The sequence below is a fragment of the Polyodon spathula genome, chromosome 19 (assembly GCF_017654505.1).
Source record: "Polyodon spathula isolate WHYD16114869_AA chromosome 19, ASM1765450v1, whole genome shotgun sequence".
NCBI classification, from domain to species: Eukaryota; Metazoa; Chordata; class Actinopteri; order Acipenseriformes; family Polyodontidae; genus Polyodon; species Polyodon spathula.
The window spans coordinates 27,300,001-27,325,125 of NC_054552.1; the positions used below are offsets into that span (position 1 = coordinate 27,300,001).

Below are 25,125 nucleotides of genomic sequence, written 5' to 3' on the forward strand. Positions count from 1 at the left end.
ATGAGGTATTGCAATTACATCACCCAGCAGACATCTGAAAACAATAAATACAGAAACTGGAGACCGTCTGGAAACTCACAGTACATACTGGGAGTTGATTTTTTAACCTATAGTTATTGACAATGTAGGAGGAACCCTCCTATTCTCTGAACTCAGAGTATGCTGAACGATGATACAGAATAACTAACGATATGTCCAACAGTTGTAGACTGGCAAGATATCAAAGAGTGCATTGTTTTCTTTAGTAGTTGCTTCTGATAAACCAGATTCTGGGATCTATACAATTGATCTCAACTGTAGCAGATCTAAATACTATCCTCTGTTAAAAAAATAAAGGGTTCAAGGTTATAACAATCAGTTAACATATTGCATTAATCTCTTTAGTTTATTTATGCCTGTACAATAAGAAGAAAAAAAAAAAAAACTCAGGAAAGATATTATAATGATTTAAATGACAGATCATTACATTAAGATCTATATCTGTTTAAATCAACTGCATAGACGACACTACATTTTAAATCCTACTGTATTATTACAATACACAATTGTATTTGAACCTTCATATTACCAGAAACAGAACTAGTTACACCTACATGTTTGTAATAAGAGATCTGTTCATCTGCTGGTCCTTCTATGTCATATGTAGACTAGACAAAATTCAGACTTCAATACAGATATTCCTCTAACACAGAGTTCTCAGAAAGGATTCTTTATTTCCATGTTCTATGCCATTTCACATTTTATACATAACAAGTGTACCACAGTCTTGTATTGCACAAAACAGGAGATACAAATACATCTTTTAAAAGCTGAAAGCAGAGCACAACATCAGTACTGTATATTTAATAGAATTACATTCTTTTGGGGCAAAAAGTAAACTTTTTAGCTTTGTAAAATCCCAAAGGCAGGCAGGCATTGCATTCCAAGTTAAAAACACAAACACAGCGTAAAGAGGAAAGGTGAATTCCAGTTTTGCATACAGGTAATACAGTACACTGTCAACTTTTATAAACATGCTTTAACACGATCCAAATGTGGAGAGTCACAAAGGGATATATAAAAAACATGTTCAGCGGGTTTTATACTGTGTCGTGCCATTAAGCTGGTAAATAACAGCACATAAAATATTTTCCTCGTCTTCAGTTTAAAACCTGTGGCATAAACGTAAATGATAATTTCAGCAGTTTGTAACTTAAAGACATTTAGTACTATACAGAAATGTTTGTATGAATGAGGGGAAGAAGGGGCACATATATATATATTACACTATAATAACACAGGTGATTATTCACAAGGTTAAAGGGAGGGCAACATTCCTTTTCCAAAAGTTTTTTTTTTTTTTTTTTTTATGTCCAATTTTCATATTGCAATTGGACACACAATCAACAAATTCAGATAATGAATATACCGACAAGGACATTTATACCTAAGATTACTATAATGCATACGTTCACAAACCAAAAATACACAAACCTCAGGACTTTTTTTTTTTTTTTTTTTAAATGAGTGTTCAACAACGCTAACTTTCCACAAGATTTTTATTACAGACATAATTACATGGGACTGATCCCAGCACCTTTCACATATTTTGCTGCAGCATGCAAATGTACTTGGTCTGTGCCATCCAGTTGGTCTTGCAAACAGCCACGCTTATACAATAAGGAAACATCCCTTTTTAAAATTACAAAGCTCAAACAAAGTGCCATACAAATTGGGTAAATATTTGATTATGCAGAAATCTGAGGATTGTTTCTGATAACTGGTCATGCTCTGGTATATATCTGGTTGTTGTTTTTATGCTTGTTTATTTATCAAACTAGCATGCTTCATTGTTCACAGTTTCAGTATTTGCACATTGACATAGGGAGTATAATTGCTATATATGATAGAGTTAGTACAAGGTTTCTAAAGACAAATTAGAAATTAAAATGTATATTTATTAGCAATCTTTGGCATAATCTTTACCAAAAACTGTACTGAGTTAAAAAAAACAAACAAAAAAAAAACAACTTAAATCAGGGGAATTTGTATGGATCTAGAAAAGTGAAATATTTAGAAATTATTTAAGAGGGAAGTAAATTACTGGCAATGATAAACATTCTGTTTCTATAGGACAAAATAATACATTCTCAATGATAAGATGCTTGAGATGCATAATTTTGTTTAATTTCTATTATTGTAAAAATATAAAATTAGGGCTCGATAGACAAACTGCTTTGGCATTAACTTACAGATTATAATATAGCTTCCAAAGCTACTGCACCATCAGTATCACCGTAGCAATGATTGATACAGAGATATTTAACGGCAAGGTGTGACATTGAAACAATGCTGTGCAGTTCTGTAGAACTTGTTTGTAATTACATTACAGAACATGACAGTTCTTAGAACAGCTTTCCACAACTCAGTTACATAATCATTCCTACAGCCAAGGTCATGCAAAACAATCACCTGTGACACAGCCTGAAGGTTTAGCTACACAAAAAAAAAAAAAAATCTACACAGTCAAACTTGTCAACCTTAATACAAGTACTAACAAAGGGAGTGCCTGTTAACGACTTGGAATGAAAGACTTATTTTAAACACACACACACACACACACACATATATATATATATACATATATATATATATATATATATGTGTATAAACAGCATCCCTAACACAAAAATAATCCCAATAATCATATAAAAAATGTAAAAAGCCAAGAAACATCCAATACCTTCAATCAGTTTGAACCGTTCTCTGTTGTGACGCGAAGCTGAATCGTCACCAGGGTGCACTTATCAGTTAAACAACGCTCTCAATATTTAGAAAATAAAAGTTGTGCAAATACTGAGATGCTACTCTTTATGGTGTAGTTAAGCTGTCATGTTATTGTTTTACTCTATAAAAAACACTTGGTAATATTTAAGAGGTTTTATGTTTTAAAAAACAAAACAAAATGGATGCTATTCAAATGAATTACTAGACTAAACTACATTTACTGCTAAATTATTGGAGAAGGCTATTCCAGTCATTTCCCTTCTACCCAGATAGCTGAAGTTTGAGGATGCCTTGTCCTGGGTTTGGCACAAGACTGTTGTAGAGGAATTATTCCACAAGATGTAACACAGCATTTGGCAGGCAAACACGCCAGGTCTACACATCGCCCTCCACTCGTCTTCTGCGAACTGCACACAAAAAAAACCAAAGACAAAGACAATATTGGTTTATATAAGCTGTATGCTTAACTTGATTAGAATCGCAGGAGAAATATTTGTGTGAGGAAGGTTGTGTAAATGATGGGACTCATTTGTACATTGCGTTTATTTTCAAATCAATGTTCAATTAATGTTTTTTTAATATAAAAGTACAAAAAGACAACCCCATTTGGTATGGTTCACATGAAACAATATGAAGTTTAATACTACTTAAAACATACCAGTGTATGGTATTCTGTTTCATCTGCAGTTTTACAAAATGAAATTCAGATTCAAAAACTCAAGCTCAGACTAGAGTGTAATGTCCATTAAAATCAGAATTACTGTACCAAGACTTCTTAAAAATTAGACAAAAAAAAAAGTGCATAACATTGCTTGTGATTACAGGTTTTACTAGACGCTTCAGTAGTCAGTATGTGATCAGTAGGATATGTCTAAACTCAGGTATAAAGTCTAAAATGTGTAATATTGCTGTGCAATGATAACAAGTCTCATCTGTTACATCCTTTCCTATTGAACCTTGCTTATCTGAATAGTGTGAGTCACCAGGCAAGTGGATAGATGCAGTCTTATTTGCATTCGACAAGTTTCAAACAAAACACACTCCTATAAAAGCTAGATGTTTGCCGTACAAACAGCAAACACGTGGTGTGTTACTGGGTTTCTTTTGCATGCAAATAAACACAAATCTTCAGAACGCAATAAAACTAGAGGGTTAATGAAACATGCTCAGAAGCACATCACAAAAGGAAGATGCATAATCCAAGATCTTAGACCTTGGAAAGCAGCTCTGCAGTTTTGACTACCCAACATGGCACAACTAACACCATGTCTGTGTCCTGTAGAGTCAACAGGTGAACAGGTGGAAAGGGTTCTGTACAATTACATACTCGAACACTCCAGACTGAAGAAAGGAAAGAAAAAATTAAAACAGAGCAGTCAAAAGAAAGATCTAAAAAAAAAAAAAAAAAAATAATAATAATAATAATAACAATAAAGTGGTAAAAATTAAAAAAGAACACACATAATGCAAACTAAAAGTAGAGGGCCAACGTTTATGGAATACTGAAAGCACAGAGCTGTACTGTAGTACTTTGGGTTTTGAAAGAGATTAAAAGAGATTTTTTTTTTTTTTTTTTTTTTTTTTTTTTTTTAAAAACAGCCAATATAGTATCCTACCAGCTGCCGAGTTCTGTTTAAAGAATATTTACAAATTATATGCAAGTGCTTGGAAAATGGTGAGGACAACATGAGGATGAGCATTTAAAAGAAATACAGCAAATCTTATGCATTACAGCTGAAGACTAGTTGCAATATGTTTTTACTTGCATTCATGTTTATGGGCCTTTCCAAAATACTGTAGATCAATGCACTGCTGCATTCAGCAACAGTAAAATACACTAGCAATAAATATTATTAGATCAGGTAAAAGTGAAGCATATTATATTATAGCAGTTGTTACCACTGTTTGAATATATGCAGCCAGATGTTGTCATTAAAAGGCTTAAATGATTTATAGGTTGCCATTTGATAAGGATCAAAAGGGGAACATTCCATTTGACTGCACAGAACATTTAAACTCGCATACTCCACATAGAGTCATTGCACTGGAGCTGGCTGTACCTGTGCAGAACAACAAATCTCAGTAAACATCTGGGATTCTGGCTCTGTGCTCTTACCTAGATCATTGTTCTTTGTGATTGCTGCCGCAGCTCTTGCTCTTGGTCCCTGTTGTGTGAAGTGGTATCCAAATTTCAGGACACCTGTGTTCTCTTCCAACATTTTGGCTATTTGCATTTCCACTGTAGCACCCAGCTGCTGCCTCTGTTTTGGGATAGTTAGACATTGGGAAGTCAGACATTGTCATTTATCTGGAATGCAGTTTTTTGGCGTAGGAGTCAAGTGGAAAAGTACGCAGAGCAGCTTTGAAAATGTTCTTACTGTACACGAGAATAATCCAAAAGGTGTGGTTTACTGTCAAGCGAGAAATCATACAAACTGAATCAAATTGGTTGTCTCCAACGATCTTCATACAACAGCACAAATGATGCCGACTCAACACTCTATCCTTGTTTGAACACATTAAGTATAATGCTTTGGAGGGCAGACAGTTTGCATATTTCAGTGAAGAAATCTATTGTTGCCTTGTTATCAGATGGTACAGACCTCAAAATTTACATGTTACATTAAATCATTAACCAAATTACCCCCCCAGTAACAGACCTTTTGAACTGCACAATGGACAGGCTCAATGCTCTGCCTAATGTCCGTTTTGAATCTATACACAGCAACTGCCACTTTTCTCCAATAGGGAAATCTAAAAAGCCACCTCAATTAAACATTTTTAGTCTCTCTTAATCCATACATATATAGAACATTTGGAATAATCCCTCTGCCTGCAGCTAAATCGCAAATATATTTTGACTTTAGACTGAAAAAATACCTCTGCTTATGAAGGTATGCAAAAAAATGATTTGGCAATGAAAAAGGTGCTTTCTTACTTGGTTATCAATCTTCATCTCTGATAGCGTGTCATTCTCTTTCATGGCATGGACTATAGCCTGGATACCAACTCCAGTAATGAAGTTGGATTCCAGATTAAGACTCTTTAGTGCCTTGTTTTCTCTTAGCATGTCTGCAAAAGCCTTTGAGAGAGACAGACAGAGAGAAACAAATGCTACTATAACATACAAAAATATCTCCTATAAAAAAAAGACAAAATACAACAATGCAAAATATAAAGACATTTAGTAAAAATAAATAAAAAGTTAACTATTTACGAGCGATTGAAAATAAAACAAGAAATCTTTGAAGCCACTTTTGTTCTTAGTATACTTAGCAATTAAAAAACCACACAAACACAGGAATAAATATATTTTTTTAAACACTTACAACAGCTATAGGGTCATTGCTTCGAGTTGCTGCCAGGCTGAATTTCTTTACATGTGTGTTCTTTTCCATCGCCTTTGCAAAATCTTTCAATGTTGGAATGGGAATGTTCTAAAATACATAAGATTACATTTATATCACAAAAGTAAAACATTAGGAAAATATTAATGCATTACTCACTTTTGGGGCACATTCAGAGCAATACATTCACAGAACAGCAACACATTTTCAAGCATGCTAATGCTTTATGTATAATCCTTGGTGCATGACTTAACATTTAAACGAGGCAATTAGCCTGCCTTTGTTTACATGTTTGAAAGTCCTTTAAAAAAACAGCTCTGACTGCAGCCTGTTCGGCAGATTTAATAATCAGGCTTCAATGAGAACCAAAATCATAGATGCTACAACACTGTGCTCTCTTTAGGTTAGACCTCCTCAGTTGTTATATAACCGGGACACGTTGCACAAGCACACCTTTATGTTGTTTAAATTGACTTCCACCAGCGCAGGATCATTTCCCTTTATCCTCTGCAAAGTCTCTTCAACATTGGTAGGGTTAGGTGGCTCATCGAAAACTGGACGGATTTGTTCACCTTTGACCACACCAGCTAAGGAATTGTTAGAAAGAAAAAGAAAAAACCATCAACATGCACATGCCATTACTCTATCTTAACTACATATGTGTTACTGAGAGTGGATATTACGGTACTCGACATTATAAAATCAAGGACCCAAATACAACCACTTTTAGGTAGAGGCACAAAAATGACGATTCCTGGTAACTCTGTATACTCTTACTCGCTCTCAGATATCAGCAAATGCAGAACTTGTTAGTTGTTGCAAAAAGTCCTCAAGTCAACTGGAGCCAGAGCTTTTTGCTGTTGTGTGTCTTGTTTGTGGAACTCTAGTCCATTTCATTACCATTAGGCAGGTTGAAACACTGGATTCTTTCAAGTATAAAAACAAAAAAAAAAATTAAATGTGCTTTGATATAATTGGGTGTAACTGGAGGGTATTGTATATTGAGCTATTTTGCCATGGTGTAAGGGGCACTATATATAAAAAAACACTATTGTGTTGTAAAATACACACTTGATACATTTACACACTTACTGTTGCAGCCCTCTTTATTGCCACTGCTGTCATAGCTATGTTTACTGGTCACCAGCGTATGAACACCAAGAATAGCTTTTTAGAAAGAAAAAAAAAAGAATTAATGATTCTACAGAACAGGAATTCAATTTTACTTACGACACTGCTAAACATTCATCCAGTTAGTTATAAAGTTACCAGTCTAAATATACACACGTAACTAGAACAGTATGAAGAAATTAAACAAAATGAGCAACACAGGAATGCACGTATTTTACAGCTCACCCCAGGACACCAGTGTAAAGAAGTCTGATGGCTCAACTGCTTAAGAATATAAAACACCAGTCTCATGGGAAAGGAGGAGAGACACAGTGCAAAACTTTAACTAACAGGGCACACTTTAATGCAGTACTGCACAACCCATACTTGAGCTATTAGTTTGAAAGTATGGCCCTAATGTTTAGCAGTGCTGAATGTGGGAACTGGGAACAAAGACACAGTATTAAATTAAGAGCACCAGACAGAAGAGACAATGTACAGCCGGGATCTAGTGTCCTGGATTGTATTGTAATTTCTAAATTGTTTAAAAGGGTTTTAAAAACTTAAATTTCAAAGCCAACCTGTGTACCTCCAAACATATGTGTTTTCTGTTTCGGCTTTATTGAAAAGGCACATTCTAGGATTTGTTCTGTTTGTTTAAATGTTAGATTAGCTGTTCCACTTCCCACAGATGACACAATGCAGTATCTGAGGGAAAAGTTACCTGCTAGATCACAGAGTTCAGTATCAGTTGCACTAGAAAGTGCTTCTTCCAGTTCTGGATCAAGGGTGGTCACCTCCTCTTGTCGTGTTTCTATGGGTCTTTGTTTGGGCACCCATGCTTTGCCTGTAAAAACATAATTCAAATTAAGACTTTGCAGAACCATTACAAAATAATCTCTTTATATATATATAAAGCTGTTCCTTTGGCAAATTCTACACATACAGATCTGCTGAATGACCACATTCATTTCAGAACAAGGCTACAGACACAGTGGTTGTGTAACACAGGTAAAATTAATTTACAGCAACTGGAAAAAGTTAACCTTGAGCCAAGGACACACTGCTTGCACAGAGTTTTAATTTTACTGTTTGAACCTTCCCTAGATGTACAACACACCACCACCATCAGCATGTTTAAACACCACTGTAGCAATAAATACGTTTGTACTGGTAGAAATCTAACAGTCAGTTAGTGCTTAATGCTTTGTGTATTTGTTTAAAGAAGGTGAAAAACACCTATAAGGATAAGAAGCATATAAAAAATCAACTTTTAAAAAGGTAACTAAAAGAGAAGTTAAACATTCTACACTACTGGAGCCGGCTATTCTTTTCGGGTTAGGTTATTCATTAGAGCTGCTGTGGTTTTGAACTGCTAGCCACAGTTTGTCAAAGACTGACACTAAGGAAGACTCGTAGAAACAAAGCATTCTAGAGACCCTCCTGAGAGAGATTCAAGGCTCTCGCTGCCTGAAAGGTTACATCTGCAGCAGCAATCAATATTTCCAAGAGCAGCTGATTATAACCTATGCTCACTGATCCACTCAGTCTGTTAGATTTTCCACTGATAGCTCCAAAATGACTATCAAATTAAAACGTTTTGTGTGAATATAAACATCCCCAGGATGTAAGAGGACTTGAGGGAAATTGGTTCGTTAACATGAAATTGAGAAAAAGCATGCGTTACAGTACGTACAACACTGGCAGTGGAACAGTTCATTGCTACTGGACAACACAGTTACGGAACTGAGAAATCAGACTACAGCTGTGTACCAAACATTAACATAATAATTCAAAGTGTACTGGTTCACAAGGCAGCCATATTACAGCAGGAAAAATGTGACACAGTATGGACAGATTGTTTATATACCCAGATTACTTTCAATAAAAAAAAAAAATAAGTCCTCTAGATGCATCTACTGTAAAACTAGTTTTACTTGCAGTACATGTGCTCATATACAAACCACCCCTCCAATAATTTCCTTACAGGGGACAATAAAGCTCGCTCGCAGTCTGTTTAAAACAATCTGCTGAATTCCCCCTTAAAGCACCCCCTCCTGGAATTCTTCTGAACTCACGCCAGCTAATAAATTAACTAATGTCATTATCATTCCCACACTTACAAGACTTTCAAGAAGATCTTCCCAAACATACATTAGTGAGACAAAAAGCTGATTTAACCTCAAACAAATATCCTGGTTCCTTTATAAGGAAATGCTAACTACTATCACAATGTCCAGTTTCCTCAATGCAAATACAGTCAAAACTACTGGCTTCACTGCCTTCCTGAAGAATATGTTGCCAAAGTACAGTATAGCAAAAACCATTCAGAAATCTTAAACACACCACATTTATGTTGCCATCAATTTGAAGACCTCCAAGTGATCTAGGCCTATAAAAGAACAAATAATGCACACACTCACACAAAAGTTTTGTCCTTTTTCTTAAGAAAAGCTTACTTTTCTCATTAAAAAAACACATTTGACAATGTAGATAAAAGGCTTGCGAGAAAACCTCTAATCTCCAGATCAAGCCCTTCAGGCAAGGGTATGAAGAGGAGTCAATGACAGCAGGATGAATTTCCTAAAGTCTAGTACTGGTGATAAATACAGGACAGCTGCCTGATCTACATGGATCTGTAAGCACTGTATACATTCCTGCTGTGCTGATCCCAAATACCTGACAAACAGGATTGTATTTGTATTGTATTACCTCTAAAAGATCAAAAAAGGTAACAAAGGGGTTGAAAAAAATGTGGTTGGAACTGGCACACAAGTACTGTAGGCAGTCACTGACTCAAATTCTAGTTCTGCCAGTTAAACAGAGATACTAATTTAGAACAGACACACAGCCCTATTCAATTGCAACAGGCAGGGGCTGGGCAGACGCCAGCTGTACAATCAGATCTGGCTATTTTTAGAAATCTGTCTACATCAGACAGCACCCTAAAATCAGAAACCTTACTAAAACTACTGCCTTGTCTCAGATGGATCAGTATAATTTGCAAGAGAACAGCGTTCCACAACACAGCCTTGCCTATTTCACATAGATTGTGGGAGTCAGTGGTCAGTTTCCTTGGTAATGATAACAAGAGTTTTGTACTGGAGATCGCTCTCAGCCAACAACACAGTTTGGTTTCTGATTTAGCCTGGGAACTGGTAGGCACTGGTTGAAGACCTACTACTGCCCTTGCAAACGTATACTGTATTTTATTATTACATAAAATGGGGTTGACTAGCAAGTGTATTGCATGAAACAGATGACAGATGCATAAAAAAATCAAAAGATACTACCTGTATAAATAGTTACTGGTACATATTAAACACTGCTTTTTTCACTTTATTAATGTGTGTCATTCACAGTTATGCTTTACATATTTAGCCTCTAGAGCAAGACACAGAAGACAGAACAGAAACAAAATGCTTTTAGACGCCTCGATATTTCATGACAAGCTCAAGAGGCACTCCCTGTTGATAGTATACAACATTCAAATAAAACAAAAACAACCATATTGCAGACAAATGCAAATCGACTTGAATGCAGATCCACTACAAAACTTGAAGAAGCTGCCATGGAGCCTGACAGTACGAAAGAAACAGTTATGGGACACGAATACTTTGAAGCCTTCTTTTGCAACAAACTTGGCTAGCATATGAAACTCTTGGAATGTGGTGGAGTCACCATGGGACCTTCTACTTCCCGATGGTCTCCAACCCAGCAATTAGATTTAATCAGTAGTATTCCTGTGAGAGTTTGAAACATGCAAACCAAAACTAAGATAACAGCAAATGCATTACGCTGTTACAGTACCATATTTTGCAATAGTTTAATGTATCAGGGTTCAAACGTAGTGCTCCCTCAGATCCAGGACAGCTCCTAATGTACTGAAGAGCAAATGGGGAAACAATTTTTAATTCAGGACTTGGATGTTAAAATACAAGCATTTGTTTACTCGTCTGCAGTTAATACTGGAGAAATCATAGACAGAGTTAAAGAAGGACTGGCAACATACAAAATGGACCACAATGTAATCCCAGTGCAAACAATATGACAGTACACATATTGCTTTGCTGAAATATTGCAATAACCTGGGAAGTTGTACCAAGCAAGTTGATTAAAGGAGTTACTATAGTCACTGGAATGACACCTAGGAAAATGTAATTATAATTGAACACACAGTACAGGTTCCCTGGCAGCTCGCTAAAAGCTAGCTTAGCAATACAGTCAGTCAACCTTGTAGTTGCACTTCTTGCTGGGACAAATATCTGAATATTCAAACAAATATTTTTTGACATGTATTTAGACACAAAAATCAGATGTTCTTATTCATTAGAAATAACAAAATACCTTGCACTTATTTACCACCTCACCAGAAATAGCGCGGCAGATTCAAAAACGGCAAATAAAAAAGAAGCGCCGTGTGATATGTGATCCAAATATATATATATATATATATATATATATATATATATATATAATTTTTTTTTTTTTTTTTTATGTATTTTTTTTAAAAAAGAAACACACGGGAGCAATGCAGCAGCTCTTGGGCCTCTATTTAAAAAAGTTTTAGACAGCAAGCCCGCCCAGTGATCTCTATGGAACACCATCTGGGTCAAAAATGCATTGTGCTGCTTTAGAGAGAGTCAGAATCTCTTGGGACAAAAAAAGGCAAGCAAGTCGTTTTGAAATGCCTCACTTAAACATTTGCCAACTTGCTGGAAATGTTGTGTAGTGATTTTTTTTAATAGATTTTATATACCATTGTGGCAGGCTGGCGAGTGGATAGAGGCCCAGAGAAAGACTGCAATTCAAAAAAATAACTATTTTATTATAAATAAACACAAAAATGGAAGGGCACAAAGGCCAAAACAAAGCAATTTAAACACAAAAAGACAAAAAGCAAAACTTACAAAAATAACAATTTCCAGGCTGGGCAATGCCTTCACTGGATTCAAACTTTCAAAACAACCAAAAAACCAACTTGCTTCCTCAGCTCCCTCCTCTTTAATGGGAAGCAGAGGCCTCCTTTTATGTCAGGTGGCTGGGCGCTGATTGATCGTTAATTAAACTAATCATCTAATCAACCCCAGCCACCTGAACACAACGAACCCAGGCAGGTAGGGAAATTTAACCCCATCCCTGCCAATTTCTAAAGAGCAGAGCTGTGCTCTGCCACAATCATATTTTTTGACTTTATGTGGAATGTAATAAACAAGAAACAAAACAGTGAGGTTTTTTTTCCCCTTCATTTTACAACGCCATTTCCACGTTTGTTTTATTTGAAGTGTTTAAAGTTAAATTTCAGTTTTCGTTTGCTTGTTCAGCTACAAAAAGGCACAAGTAAACCTGATGTTATTACTTTATGAAGATGTGTCGATCATCACTGTTTACTGCGAAGAAACGGCAATGGCAAGGAATGAAAAAAAAGTACACAATAAAATGTGGTGTCAACTTTATGTACTATTTACTTCGGGAATAAACACTTAACTTGAACTGCTATGTGGCATCCTTTGTTCTGCAGTTAATGCACTACATTGTAGCAAGTCCTACACAACTTATTCTTTACTTCTGGGATACATTTCTACTTTAACAAGTTACATACATATTAATGCCTCGCTGTAAAATAAAGACACACAAACAGGGACCATACCCCTGCTGCTATGCTGTCTCTGCCTGCGTTCTGAGCAATGTAACGGCTTTCATTACTTTTTGAAAATAGGTGAGCGATTTTTTTAACATAAAAATCCTGGTGTTCGTCCCAGCACTAGTTACTCTACAATAAGTAGAAGCTAACATTGTAAGGCATTGTTAACCTTTGACATGATGAATCCTCTGTTAGAGGTTAATATTTGGCACTGGATAAATTGCAGACAACCCTAATACAGCTCTTGCATCTCTTTAAATGCGACTAGAATTAGTTAAAAACAGTACCACTGTGTATATTCAAATCAGTCCAAACTGTGGTTATTTTTATTATAAATTCGGATCTCGGTCACATGAAAAGTCAACTTGTCATGACTCACAGTTCTAGTTATAAATAACTGATAATCCTAGATAATTCTCTTTGCCTGACACTGTACATAGATTGCCCTGTTGTAATTTAAAGTTTGTCTTGCTCTTATTCTATACTTAATGTATGCAGGATGTTCAATGCACAGCTTGACAATTACTTCTGTGAATTTTCTTAACCCTTTTACTACCCTAGTAAAAGTCAAAATCCCAGAATTCTCTTCCTTCTAGAGTATTTAACTCTTCCTCTAGTCTGACCCCTTCAGGGTTTTATTAATGGCTTAGGAATTTATTTGGCTAAAGTGCAACCTAATAAAAAACACATGTTTTTCTCAACACTACAGAATGCATTTAAAAGAAAAAAAAAGATATACACACAGACACACACACACACACATATATATATATATATATATATATATATATATATATATATATATATATATATATATATATATTTTTTTTTTTTTTTGTTTGCGAGTACAATGTATGGAACTTAAACCATGTCTATATTTTTTTGGTACTTAATCTTAATAAGGCATGGAAAAATGTATCTGATGATTGTCTATTATAAAAAGTACAGTACTTGCCTTATTAAAATCAGCAAGCATGACACACCTTATTAAAATCAGGCAGTGCAGACCAGGATGATACCAATGGAAAATGCAAAAAAGGTATTCCTGCTGTAATACATATGCATGTGCACATGCAGTTGCATAGAAACAAAGAATGATGTTCTTTAGGAGAGTTCGCAACAGTATTTGTAATGTTACTAATAATGAATCACAGTATACCCTGCAATGCGTAATCTGTTTTGAAACGGTGGTTACTTCAGCACTTTCGATCCACCCCAACCACACCACACCCCACACACTGTTTACAGAACTGATATATGACCTAATAACTCTGAGCAACGTCGTAAGCAGGAAACACACTCCCTGAACCAAGCTTGCATCCGCCCTTTTACTGAATCTACCCCACCAGACTCAGCCCTTATCTTGATAATACACCACAGAGCTGGAATATCTTATTCATTGGATTATACTGCTTCCACGTTTGACCCTTAAACCAGCATGTAAAATAAATTAATAAACAAACAAACAAACAAACAAACAATAGCCTCCATTGCATTGAGTCCAAGTCTGTGGGATACCCATGAGTAATAAACTGTGTGAGCTTTATCAGATTAAAATAGAGCCCCCAAGTGTTTTGGAGTTTCGTGTTTAATGATACAATCTTCATGACTACATTTTTGTGTCCTGGTTTAATGCAATAAGCTGAGCATGCCTCAACATCTGTTTGATTGAGCAGAATAACAAGCAAAGCATTTGCTGATCTCTAGTTGCTCACATTATACAGTAAAGAGATGACACAGTCCATCGTCCATAACTTTTCCATACCTGTGCACATAACTGTGCAAGAGCTGCAGTTTCCTTGTAATAAATCTTCAGAAGACAAGGCGAAGATACAGATCATAATAAAATGACTACAGGAGTTCATTTTAAATAACTAGTTTATAAAATCACTAGTCAAGCGTCGGAGTAGGACCGATGCACAAATTAATAAAACATACAGTAGCAACATGTATTCAAAATAGCTAACTCATTATTTTCTGACCAATAGCCCAATGACTGCTGAGATTATTGTGCATCGTATGTAGCAGCAATAAATAAACTGTGTGTACAGTATAGTTGTTTTAACACATTGCATCTCCAAAGATCTGTTTCTCTCCTTGCTGGAGATCTCCCAAGTACATTCCTTAGCATTCCAAATTGATTTGTTATTCATTAAAAAAAAAAAAAAATTTGCATAGTAAATAGAAACATTGCATTAACATGCATCCTCTGTAAATACAAAATTCGATCTACCAGTATAAGTAAATCACAACACCCTACAGTGCATCCACTGTACACACATGCAAAAAATGAAAGTTTGACAGACAGATGGAGTGATGCCTCCATATACCCCCAGATTCTGATACTTTTGTTTGTTCTAAACTAGTTTTCATCATAACTAAATCAGCAATTCTCTATGTAAAAAATACATGCATGCTTCCACTATATCCCTGTCAAACAGAGAATTTAATCCCTAGCGATCATTTCTACGGATACGAAAAAGTAGGGAAGGTAAATAACTTTTAAAACTAATGGACTACGTTTGATTTGTCAACAGAACAAGCAATGTTATGTAATGTTATGTAACATTTCCATATATTTTCACTGTAAAAAAAAAAAAAAAAAAAAAAAAAAAAAAAAACAGCAAAAGGGCTTTAAAACATGTAATCAGGAATCAATATAGAGTATAGGATTAGTCAAGCAACTTCAAAAATCACCATATGTCATTATAATCTTCTTTAGCCCTCTAAGCTCCTAATCCTTACATTATGCAGTGCACTTCTAAAAGGCAATTTAATGGAAGCCTGAAAGCAGACTAATGATTCTAACTTTTAACTGCAGTTGTCACAAATATAATTCTATGAAACTCCTCCCCACAAGCAGACAGGCAAAAAGATAGCTCTTCTCACAGGGATAATGCAGGCAACAGTACCTTTCCTCTCGCCAGTGAAAGGCAGTGTATCTTCCCTGTCTTTGTATTCCAAGGCTTCTTTCTCAAGGAAGGAAAGCAGCTGTTCCCGGTTAAAGGGACCAGTGTCTGGCTTAACGGTCTGATCCTTCTGACGGAGGCCAGCTGGCAAAAGTGCATTCTGAAATTAAAAATTACATTTGTGTAATTAGAGGTATAAATCAGAGCCTGTAGATATCATCCTATCCTGTCCCCCTGTCCCACTGTTAAAACTCTGAAGGCCACGAAACGCAACATAACTTGTGAAGCAACTAATTGCAGGTGACATTTTCAAGGACAAGAACTTGATTGATTTTTCAAAAAGTTAAAAGATGAAGAAGTTTTCATTTACTGAAAATGACCTTCAACAAGTCAGTTCAAGAAAAAGAAAAGTTACCTGAATGCTACTGGAGAACAATTGAGATTCCTTTCCCCTTCCTCCTTTGAAAATAACTGACATTGAAATGCGGGTCAAGTTGTTCCCAATTCACTTCCTTACATCAAAATTGAGGCTTAGCTATTCCCAGTTGTGTCTTGTTTCACATTTTTATTTCACATCTAGGCCTATACTGATCAACCCCTTTTTTGTACAACCGAAATGTTCTGGTCAGACTCCTGTAGGCCAGGTTTCACCTCAAGAATATTGTGTATCACTTTCGCCTCGTCAGCAGCAGGTCCTGCAAACTCAGCTGGTTATTGTATAGATTCTTGTCAGGTACAGCTCATGCATGGCCAATTTCAACCAATCACTACTGATAAAATCTCAACTATTGCAACAATTAAGCTTTTAAACCAGTAATTATCTACAGCTCTTCAGCCCTGTTTTCTTTTCCTATTCAATTTCCATCCAGACCCTGAAGTAGTTAATTATATAATTTTACCTGTTAAGCCTGGTGTAGACACCCCTGATCTACAGCATAAACATTCATGGTTATATATTACATTCCACAAATTTTTTTCTCTTTTCGTCACTCTTTACACTCACCTCTGGGTCAAGATCTTCGAGAGCGGCTTCCAGTTGTTTCAGTTCTTCCGCTGATAACTTGTTGAGAATTTCGTCCTCATCAATATCCTTGTACTTTTCCGAGTCCTTTTTGAATGGCAGAGCCATGACTGCAGTGACTGTCTGCTAAAGAATTCTTTTTAAACCTTGTCACCGTTAACGTCTCCAGCCAGGCTCAGATTTCCTGTTGAAAGAAGCAAATGCAAGAAAACCATTAACAAATGATGAAATAAAACTAGTGAGACATACTCCAGACAGTATCCACTGTACAACACTGTACAGCAGAACTCTTACTGTGTATTCTATGAAATTTTGAGGACTTGCATACATTGCATCACACCCTGGTACACTAGTTAGTCAATCCCCCCCAATCAGAGATTACCACTTCAGAAGAGAATCAACAGTGAGGAATAGAGGAGTATATGACTTATATCCCAACCACTGACACAGGAAGAAAGGTTTAATGTATTACTGTACACACACTGCAGATAAAAACCATCAATAATGTAAAACTTACAATTATATCGATAGTCAGTTTTTGGCAGTTGTACTGAGTTTTATTGAAAAATAAAACAAAACAGTAATTCTGTCTCCTGGTAAATTGTCACGGTCACAACCCAATTAAGCACCAGCATTGAGTGACTACAAAAAATACAACTGGAGCTCAATGTAAATTGTTTATGTGCAGCATAATATTATTTAAAAACTGAACTTTATAACAAAAACATCCATTAATTCCCAGGCAGAATAGTTTATAAAAGCCTCCATATTTTAGCCCAGACACTAGCATCGTTTCCAAATGGTCTTCCGATGCTTCAGGCTCTTCCCAGCTTATGATTATTGTGTAATTTAACTCTCCTTCCAGGGAGTTTGGCACAAATTCATAAAATGTGACAATAACAGTACTGTGTGACAGCTGCTCTAATATGCTGTGCAGCCCACTGCAAGGGCTAAATAACACTTGTACACTCTATTTTATCCACAAGAAGGTCATGTTAAATGGACATCTTGTTAAAGGAATCAACCAGATTGAATCAATGATACGATATGCAAGCAAGTATTTTATGGATTGACAACTTGGCTTATAAATTAATTATTACCATAATCATACAACGTTCAGTCCACACCTTTCATCGGATGACATTAAAAAGTAAAATGTACTGTATATTTCATTTATAAATGTCTTTTCTAAAACATAAAAGGGAAAAAGATCCAAACAAACAAACACCTGGCGTCGACTCTGCAGTTTACAGGTCAATGGCAGGGGAGGTTATTTATCCAAACCCCACACTGCTCTGATAAATTACTACCATATGTACAGCTTTTCGATGTTCCACCGTAAACCGCACTAAATAGGAAAGAAAATAATACACAATTCAAGAAATACTAACCCAAACCTCAAATGGCTTGGTACTTTACTTGGAATTCAAAGTAAATAATATTCTTTATTTTTACACAGCGCCTTTCATAGTGAACCACCATCACAAAGAGCTTTACAAGATACGAGACTAGGGTGTGTGAACTATGCATCAGCTGCAGAGTCACTTACAACAACGTCTCACCCGAAAGATGGAGCACAAGGAGGTTAAGTGACTTGCTCAGAGTCACACAATGAGTCAGTGGATGAGCTGGGATTTGAACTGGGGACCTCCTGGTTATAAACCTGTTTCTTTACTGGATGACACAGTCTCCTATATGGCCACAATTACAATACAGCAAATCCAGCCTTCTATCTGAAAGCCAGTGCTGAGGTCTTGCACCCCATGAATACTTTTAATAGGAAATCTCTGGCAGTATTAAGGGGTATTAGCAGGAAAGAGAGGTAAAATCAATGGAAAACGAATGATGAAATAGCAAAAATATACAGCACCTGGAAAAAAGGTCTTGTGCCACCCCTGCAGTTTGTCGTGCTTGGGGGTTGAACATTTATTGTCAGTTTAACTCAGACAGCTTGTTTACTAAATATCTCTGGACCCTTGATAAGATATCCCTAGAGGTTCAGTGGTACCCCAAAATGTGATCCATTAACTGAGTATGACAAACAATTGGGAGTTGGACTTTCAATGGCTTTTATCCCACTCAGACCCCTCGTTTCCTAAACATCTTGGTAGCCTTGTTTACTATTTTAGTACAATGTTGGAAAAAGGCGTAAGGGTTTGCATGCAGTGAACTGATCAGCGGTCAACATTCCACAGCAGTCTATAAACATCTCCCAGGGAGATGCTGTTTACAGTATTTGTTTCACAACATTTGATGGTTGACAGAAATATTAGGCCATTACACATGTCAATAATATGGAGAAACTAAGGCAGCGCAAGACCATGCGATGCTTAGATACAATAGCTGCCAACAATGGATTAGGCTAATCTATTTAAATAAACATAATGTTCTTACAAATAAATGAATAAACGTCAATTTAATCAAACTAATGACATCTGTAATACATTTATAATCCTATGGATCCATAGAGCCAAAGTTTTAAAGTTTATATATAAAAAACATTTAAACAGTTCCTGGTGCACGCTGTGGATAATGACTTTAGAATTTTAAAACGTGTTTCCACTGACCAAAACCTGCACTGCTGTTACCTTAGTGATTGTCCTCCCCACCCTCTGCAAGCAGGTCTTGGTGAGAATGATTTGAGCAGAGCGGTCAGATTAAACTGGGAAAAAAAAGATCATCCAGTAGTTTGGGCTGGAGGCTCAAAGATCTTAAACTCCTTACCCCTCCATGTTCCCTTTCCGATCACGTGTTTCTACTTAAATATTTAGGTCGGCAACTTGCTGCAGGTGGAAATTATTATTTTTTTTTTTTTTTATCCTGGGATCAACAAGACCAAGTCCGAGTGAGTCTGAAAACACTGGTCAGTAAAAACAAACTGTAGCTCCACAGTTAGGTGTTTAGGGCAGTGATACTTACTCTGAGAAACCTTCTTTAACCTGCTTCACTACAAGCCACATGCCATTATAAAGTTAGTGGCACAAAAGTATTACAGTAGTTACAGTGAGTGTTAAGTACCCTTACTGTAACTATAGTACTATAATGATTTACTTCAAATATCATTCTATTAATTGAAGCCCAGCAGGCATGGGTCCTTAAACCTCCAACTATTTCTTGCCTAACTGTGGCATACCAAACTATTTTTCAATTCTCTGCAATCGTTTTTTGTTGTATTCCCGCCCCCCTCCCCCACTAAAAATGTAAAAAAAAAAATGATATATAATTGTTATATTTTACTTCTGTTTTTCACTTGAATGTGTTGCAGTCCAGTATAAAACTCATATCCCCAGAGGTTCTTACAGCTGATTGTATTCAGTTCATGAACATACAAGCATACCTCTTAACTTGGTTTTCCTAAAACAAAAAAACCTGTAGTTGTTACCCTTCTAAGCAAAGATGTATTCCAAATGCCCAATGAAGGATTGAGTGTTCCTCCTGTCAGCTATCCAGTGGTGCCCATTTATCAGTAACCCTAGTGTTCATTAGGACTTGCAGTCAGGAAACACTTAGCAATTCTCTGTGTACTCTTAAATCTACAGCCTGTACAGATTACTGTTCGTCAGGTCTTCATTTTTTGCTTGAGCATTTGTTTTCTGTAATATAAAAATTAATGCGTCTGTTGTGTTTTTAGATTTATGAGAGACTGTTAAACATCCTAAAGGATCATTAACAATTTACTTATTTAAATAATAAACAGTGATAAATATTTTCAAGAGGTTAGGCTACTCATAATGCAATACACAGCACAGTACCTCCGTTATAAATACTAAGAGAAACTTAAGAAATTAATTCTGGTTTGCCTGTAGGGGTTGCCTTTCTCTCTCACAGCGGAAGTAAAAAATAAAAGAACCCAGTCACAGAATCGCAGCAGTTCATGGTAGTTCCCACTTGACTCTTAATTAAAACCCTTAGCAACACACTTTTTTGGGAAGCAACATAATAATGATGCCAGTCTTTAAAATACCTCGGATTTCACAAGGCGTGACAGTCAGGCCTCCCTTTCTCCTGTGACAGTACCTCACAACTCACCGATTCCAGACTCTGAACGGGCGATACAGAAAGCACCCCTGCTCTGCTGCACAGTACACAGAGAGGCCCTCAGCAAACCAAGAGAAGTAGGGCAATTAAACAGACAGCTATTAAAACTCAAAAATCTAATGGCAAAGACTTCTGCCAAAATATGCCTTATTCCCTTTTCACTCCCTGAAGGGAGCAGAACATCTTCAAAACGAATGGACAACGAGGTGGGCGTTTAGGGTTCACTTAATTTTGTTATTTATGTTAAGATTACCACTGGTGTAAATTATAGGAAGATGGGAAAGTCATTTTTAGGATCTACTTATTCACCTCCTTTGCATATAAATTATTCAAGGCCTTAGGGTCTGCCAACTTCGGTTTATCTGAATGCAGGCATTAATCAAAAACGCAGAAGGCATAGAAACTGTTCCAGCTGCTTAATACCAGTAACCCTGGGCTTTCAAATCACCAGATTCATGAAGAGAGCCTAAGAAAGAGCGTGCCTGGGTGAAACAGGGTTGTGAACTACGAATTGAATTGTAGGTGAATATTGTGCCACAACAGAGAAGTTAAAGGGTGCCAAGTACACAATTTTATTTTCTACTTTATTTTTACTCTTATTCTCAAAACTTTAAAACCTACACTAAAAACACTTCATGTTTAAAAGATTTTTAAGAACTGTTTATGTTAAAAAAAAATTTAAAAAGTTACATTTAAACAATCAAAACAGGCTTTAAATAAAAACATTCCTTGAATTGGACAAATCTTCAAAATACTGTCTACATTAGTTCATATTTAACATTCTTAATAATAGCACTTTCAGAGTGCTCATTGTTGCAAATCAGACAGTTTCACAGGAATCCAAAACAATTAAGTTGCTAAATCACTATGCTTATTTAGATAAAGCCATGATACCAGACACACTCCAATGCACAGAAATACTACTCTGTTGTGTCATGAGGTAAGAATTTCAGTAAGACAGGAAGATTGTTCAAATCTAAATACTGCAGCACTTGACTAAACACTGCGCAACATAAAAAAAGGTATCTCAACATTTAAAAAACTACTTTTTGGAAATGTAGGAGGGACACTGCATCATTAAAATTACCCAGGACCCTGGAGCTACAATTACAATCCTTTGCGTTCAGCTTAAAGGATATTTTGACACAATCCCTGATACAGTATATACCTTCAAAGAAATTTAAAAAGGTTTTATCACATTATTAAGGTCTCAGTTTCTCGTTTTTTTAAACCACAGAACAATATCCAAATGTAACTCAAAACAGACAGCTGTATGGCATTAGTATTTTCAGCTTCATGCAGCTTGCCTAATGTATCTACTGACTAACTCAGTGCAAACAAAAGGGGTTTCCTTATAGTATGTTCACACCATGACAACAACTACCCTTAGTGTACTGCAAAGACACCTCTCATTAGAAAATAAATGTTACAGCATTTAGTCTTCTCCCTTGTTAAATATTAAAACACTGCAGTACCATTGTACAAATCTCAAAAAAAAAAAAAAAAAACACAATAATGTAAGATATTACAGCACAGTTAATTGACTAGATCCAGATTTCTTAATCTTTACCACCACTAATATTTAATTTAAAAAGATAAATAAATAAACGATATAATAATGGTTGTTGCACTGTCTGGCTGCAGAAGCTTGGTTTGGTTTGATATCAACCTGCATGCATGTATGTATGTATACATACATGTGTGATATATATATATATATATATATATATATATATATATATATATATATATATATATATATATATATATAGCCAAGTACAAGGTTGTCCTGGAAGAAAACTTGCTTCCTTCTGCTCTGACAATGTTCCCCAACTCTGAGGATTGTTTTTTCCAGCAGGACAATGCTCCATGCCACACAGCCAGGTCAATCAAGGTGTGGATGGAGGACCACCAGATCAAGACCCTGTCATGGCCAGCCCAATCTCCAGACCTGAACCCCATTGAAAACCTCTGGAATGTGATCAAGAGGAAGATGGATGGTCACAAGCCATCAAACAAAGCTGAGCTGCTTGAATTTTTGCGCCAGGAGTGGCATAAAGTCACCCAACATCAATGTGAAAGACTGGTGGAGAGCATGCCAAGACGCATGAAAGCTGTGCTTGAAAATCAGGGTTATTCCACCAAATATTGATTTCTGAACTCTTCCTAAGTTAAAACATTAGTATTGTGTTGTTTAAAAATGAATCTGAACTTATTTTCTTTGCATTATTCGAGGTCTGACAACACTGCATCTTTTTTGTTATTTTGACCAGTTGTCATTTTCTGCAAATAAATGCTCTAAATGACAATATTTTTATTTGGAATTTGGGAGAAATGTTGTCAGTAGTTTATAGAATAAAACAAAAATATTCATTTTACCCAAACACATACCTATAAATAGTAAAACCAGAGAAACTGATAATTTTGCAGTGGTCTCTTAATTTTTTCATAGACCGAGCTAGGTGAGGTTGTGTGTGTTAATATAAATATATATAATATATAATATATATATATTATATATATTATATATATATATATTATATATATATTATATAACTTAATAAACAATTGGTGTGGACGTGTTAAAATAACTAATTGTACTACAAACATGTTTTGAACTTGTACATGATTTATTATTATTATTATTATTATTATTATTATTATTATTATTATTATTTATTATTATCATCCACAGGATATAAAAACACTGCTTTAGACACAAGCCTATACATTTTAGCGTGTTGCCAGTAGAGAACACTTCTGCATTTAATGTCACAACAAGTGTGTTTAGACTTCTGGTGAAACGCCATCGATGAAATCACTCCCACTAACTCCGTACAGAGAGAGTGAATCAACTCCCTGCTTTTTCAGGCTGCCCATTTACTGTCTCGTCGTTCTCTTTCACCACCTAGAAGACCGCGAAGTAAAGTAGAAAACAGATGATTTAAAGTCTTTACATACAACAGCAGTGGTTGATTTATTAACAGAAATAAGCATTCCTTTACTGCTCCAATATTTTTCAGTATCTCTGCAGTCTAGGCTACTGTAATATGCTACTCGTGCCTGCAACTAATGCAGCCAACCCTTCTTTCTTCCAAAAAACACCAGTTTTCCCAAATTAGACCAAATGCGCTACTCACCGACAGTGCAGGGTGCTGAGGTTGTTATGCTCCAGTGATAGGAATGGTTCTTGGAACAGAAGTCCTGTGTATTTCTATTACGCGATGTCAAATTATTTCCTATATGACAAGCTTCAGTCCCTTCCTCACTTCAAGGGCGGTAACACAGGAAGACAGAAAAAAAAAAATCTGGCCGCACTGCCGTATCATATAGCGGATAATCTCATGACAAAATACACCAATGAACGAACAGGGGCACCCTAATTTATTATTTTTTTTAGACCAATCATATTCTGAAAAACTTGAAATACAGGCGTAAAGCAGTTTGGTAACACGTGCCCAGTTACAAGGCCGTCTGGGACTTTCAGTTTTTATGAGTACAGTTTTTATTCGAGTTACAGCGCCATCTACCCATTGTTTCGGGCACTGCTAATATAGTAACTGTTTTGGTCTGTCAGGAAGTATATTGTAAAAGCATACCAAAAGGGCTTTGTAATACCTCTACTTGTAAAATGATCCAAATTGACATGTTTTATCATTTCAATGTCTATTAATTTACTCTTTACATGCATTGTCTGGACTTTTTAATGTGTTCTTTTTGCATTGTCTAGTCTGAGTGGTAATCTAGATTTGAAAAGCATATATATATATATATATATATATATATATATATATATATATATATATATACGTATAAACACTAGCGATAACCACTAGCTAATTGTCATTGAACTTTGTGACCAATGCAGCAGTTTCTTTAAAAATATGATAAATACAGTATAAACTTTTATGAATTTCCATTCAACAACATGGTTGAAACCTAATCCATAATTACTATATTTACATTTTTTTTGTTTGTTTGTTTGTTTTTTGCCAACTAAATACACTTTTGTTTCCTTATGTGGATTTATTAAAATGTAGCTGCATAGTCCTCAAAAATCTGACCGTTTAAAAAAGCTAAATAAAATATTGAAAGTTATAAGCGTGTTAGGTAAGGAAGCATTTCAGACTTTAACAAGCAAATGGAAGAATGTAATGAGCATTACATTAGAGAGCTCTTCGCAGTATCTGGAAACAATCTGAGTTGGATGACACACCAGAGAGCTATTTTGTTGTTTTCATTTAAGATTTTTTTTTTTTTTTTTCGTGTGCCTTATCCTGATATGGGGGG

At 35.8% G+C, this 25,125-nt stretch overlaps 1 protein-coding gene across 1 annotated transcript; it reads right to left on the minus strand.

Annotated features, from left to right (window-relative positions):
* Window positions 1–2,626: 2,626 nt before the first annotated feature.
* Window positions 2,627–24,140, minus strand: LOC121294728 (tropomodulin-3-like). The gene is made up of 10 exons (XM_041218773.1): window positions 23,976–24,140; window positions 16,780–16,981; window positions 15,780–15,936; window positions 7,948–8,070; window positions 7,206–7,280; window positions 6,567–6,700; window positions 6,096–6,203; window positions 5,705–5,848; window positions 4,883–5,027; window positions 2,627–3,173 (listed from the first exon to the last, which is right to left on the minus strand). Exons 2-10 carry the CDS (start codon window positions 16,903–16,905, stop codon window positions 3,142–3,144), a joined length of 1,044 nt encoding a protein of 347 aa, XP_041074707.1. The 5' UTR covers window positions 16,906–16,981; window positions 23,976–24,140; the 3' UTR covers window positions 2,627–3,141.
* Window positions 24,141–25,125: the final 985 nt, after the last annotated feature.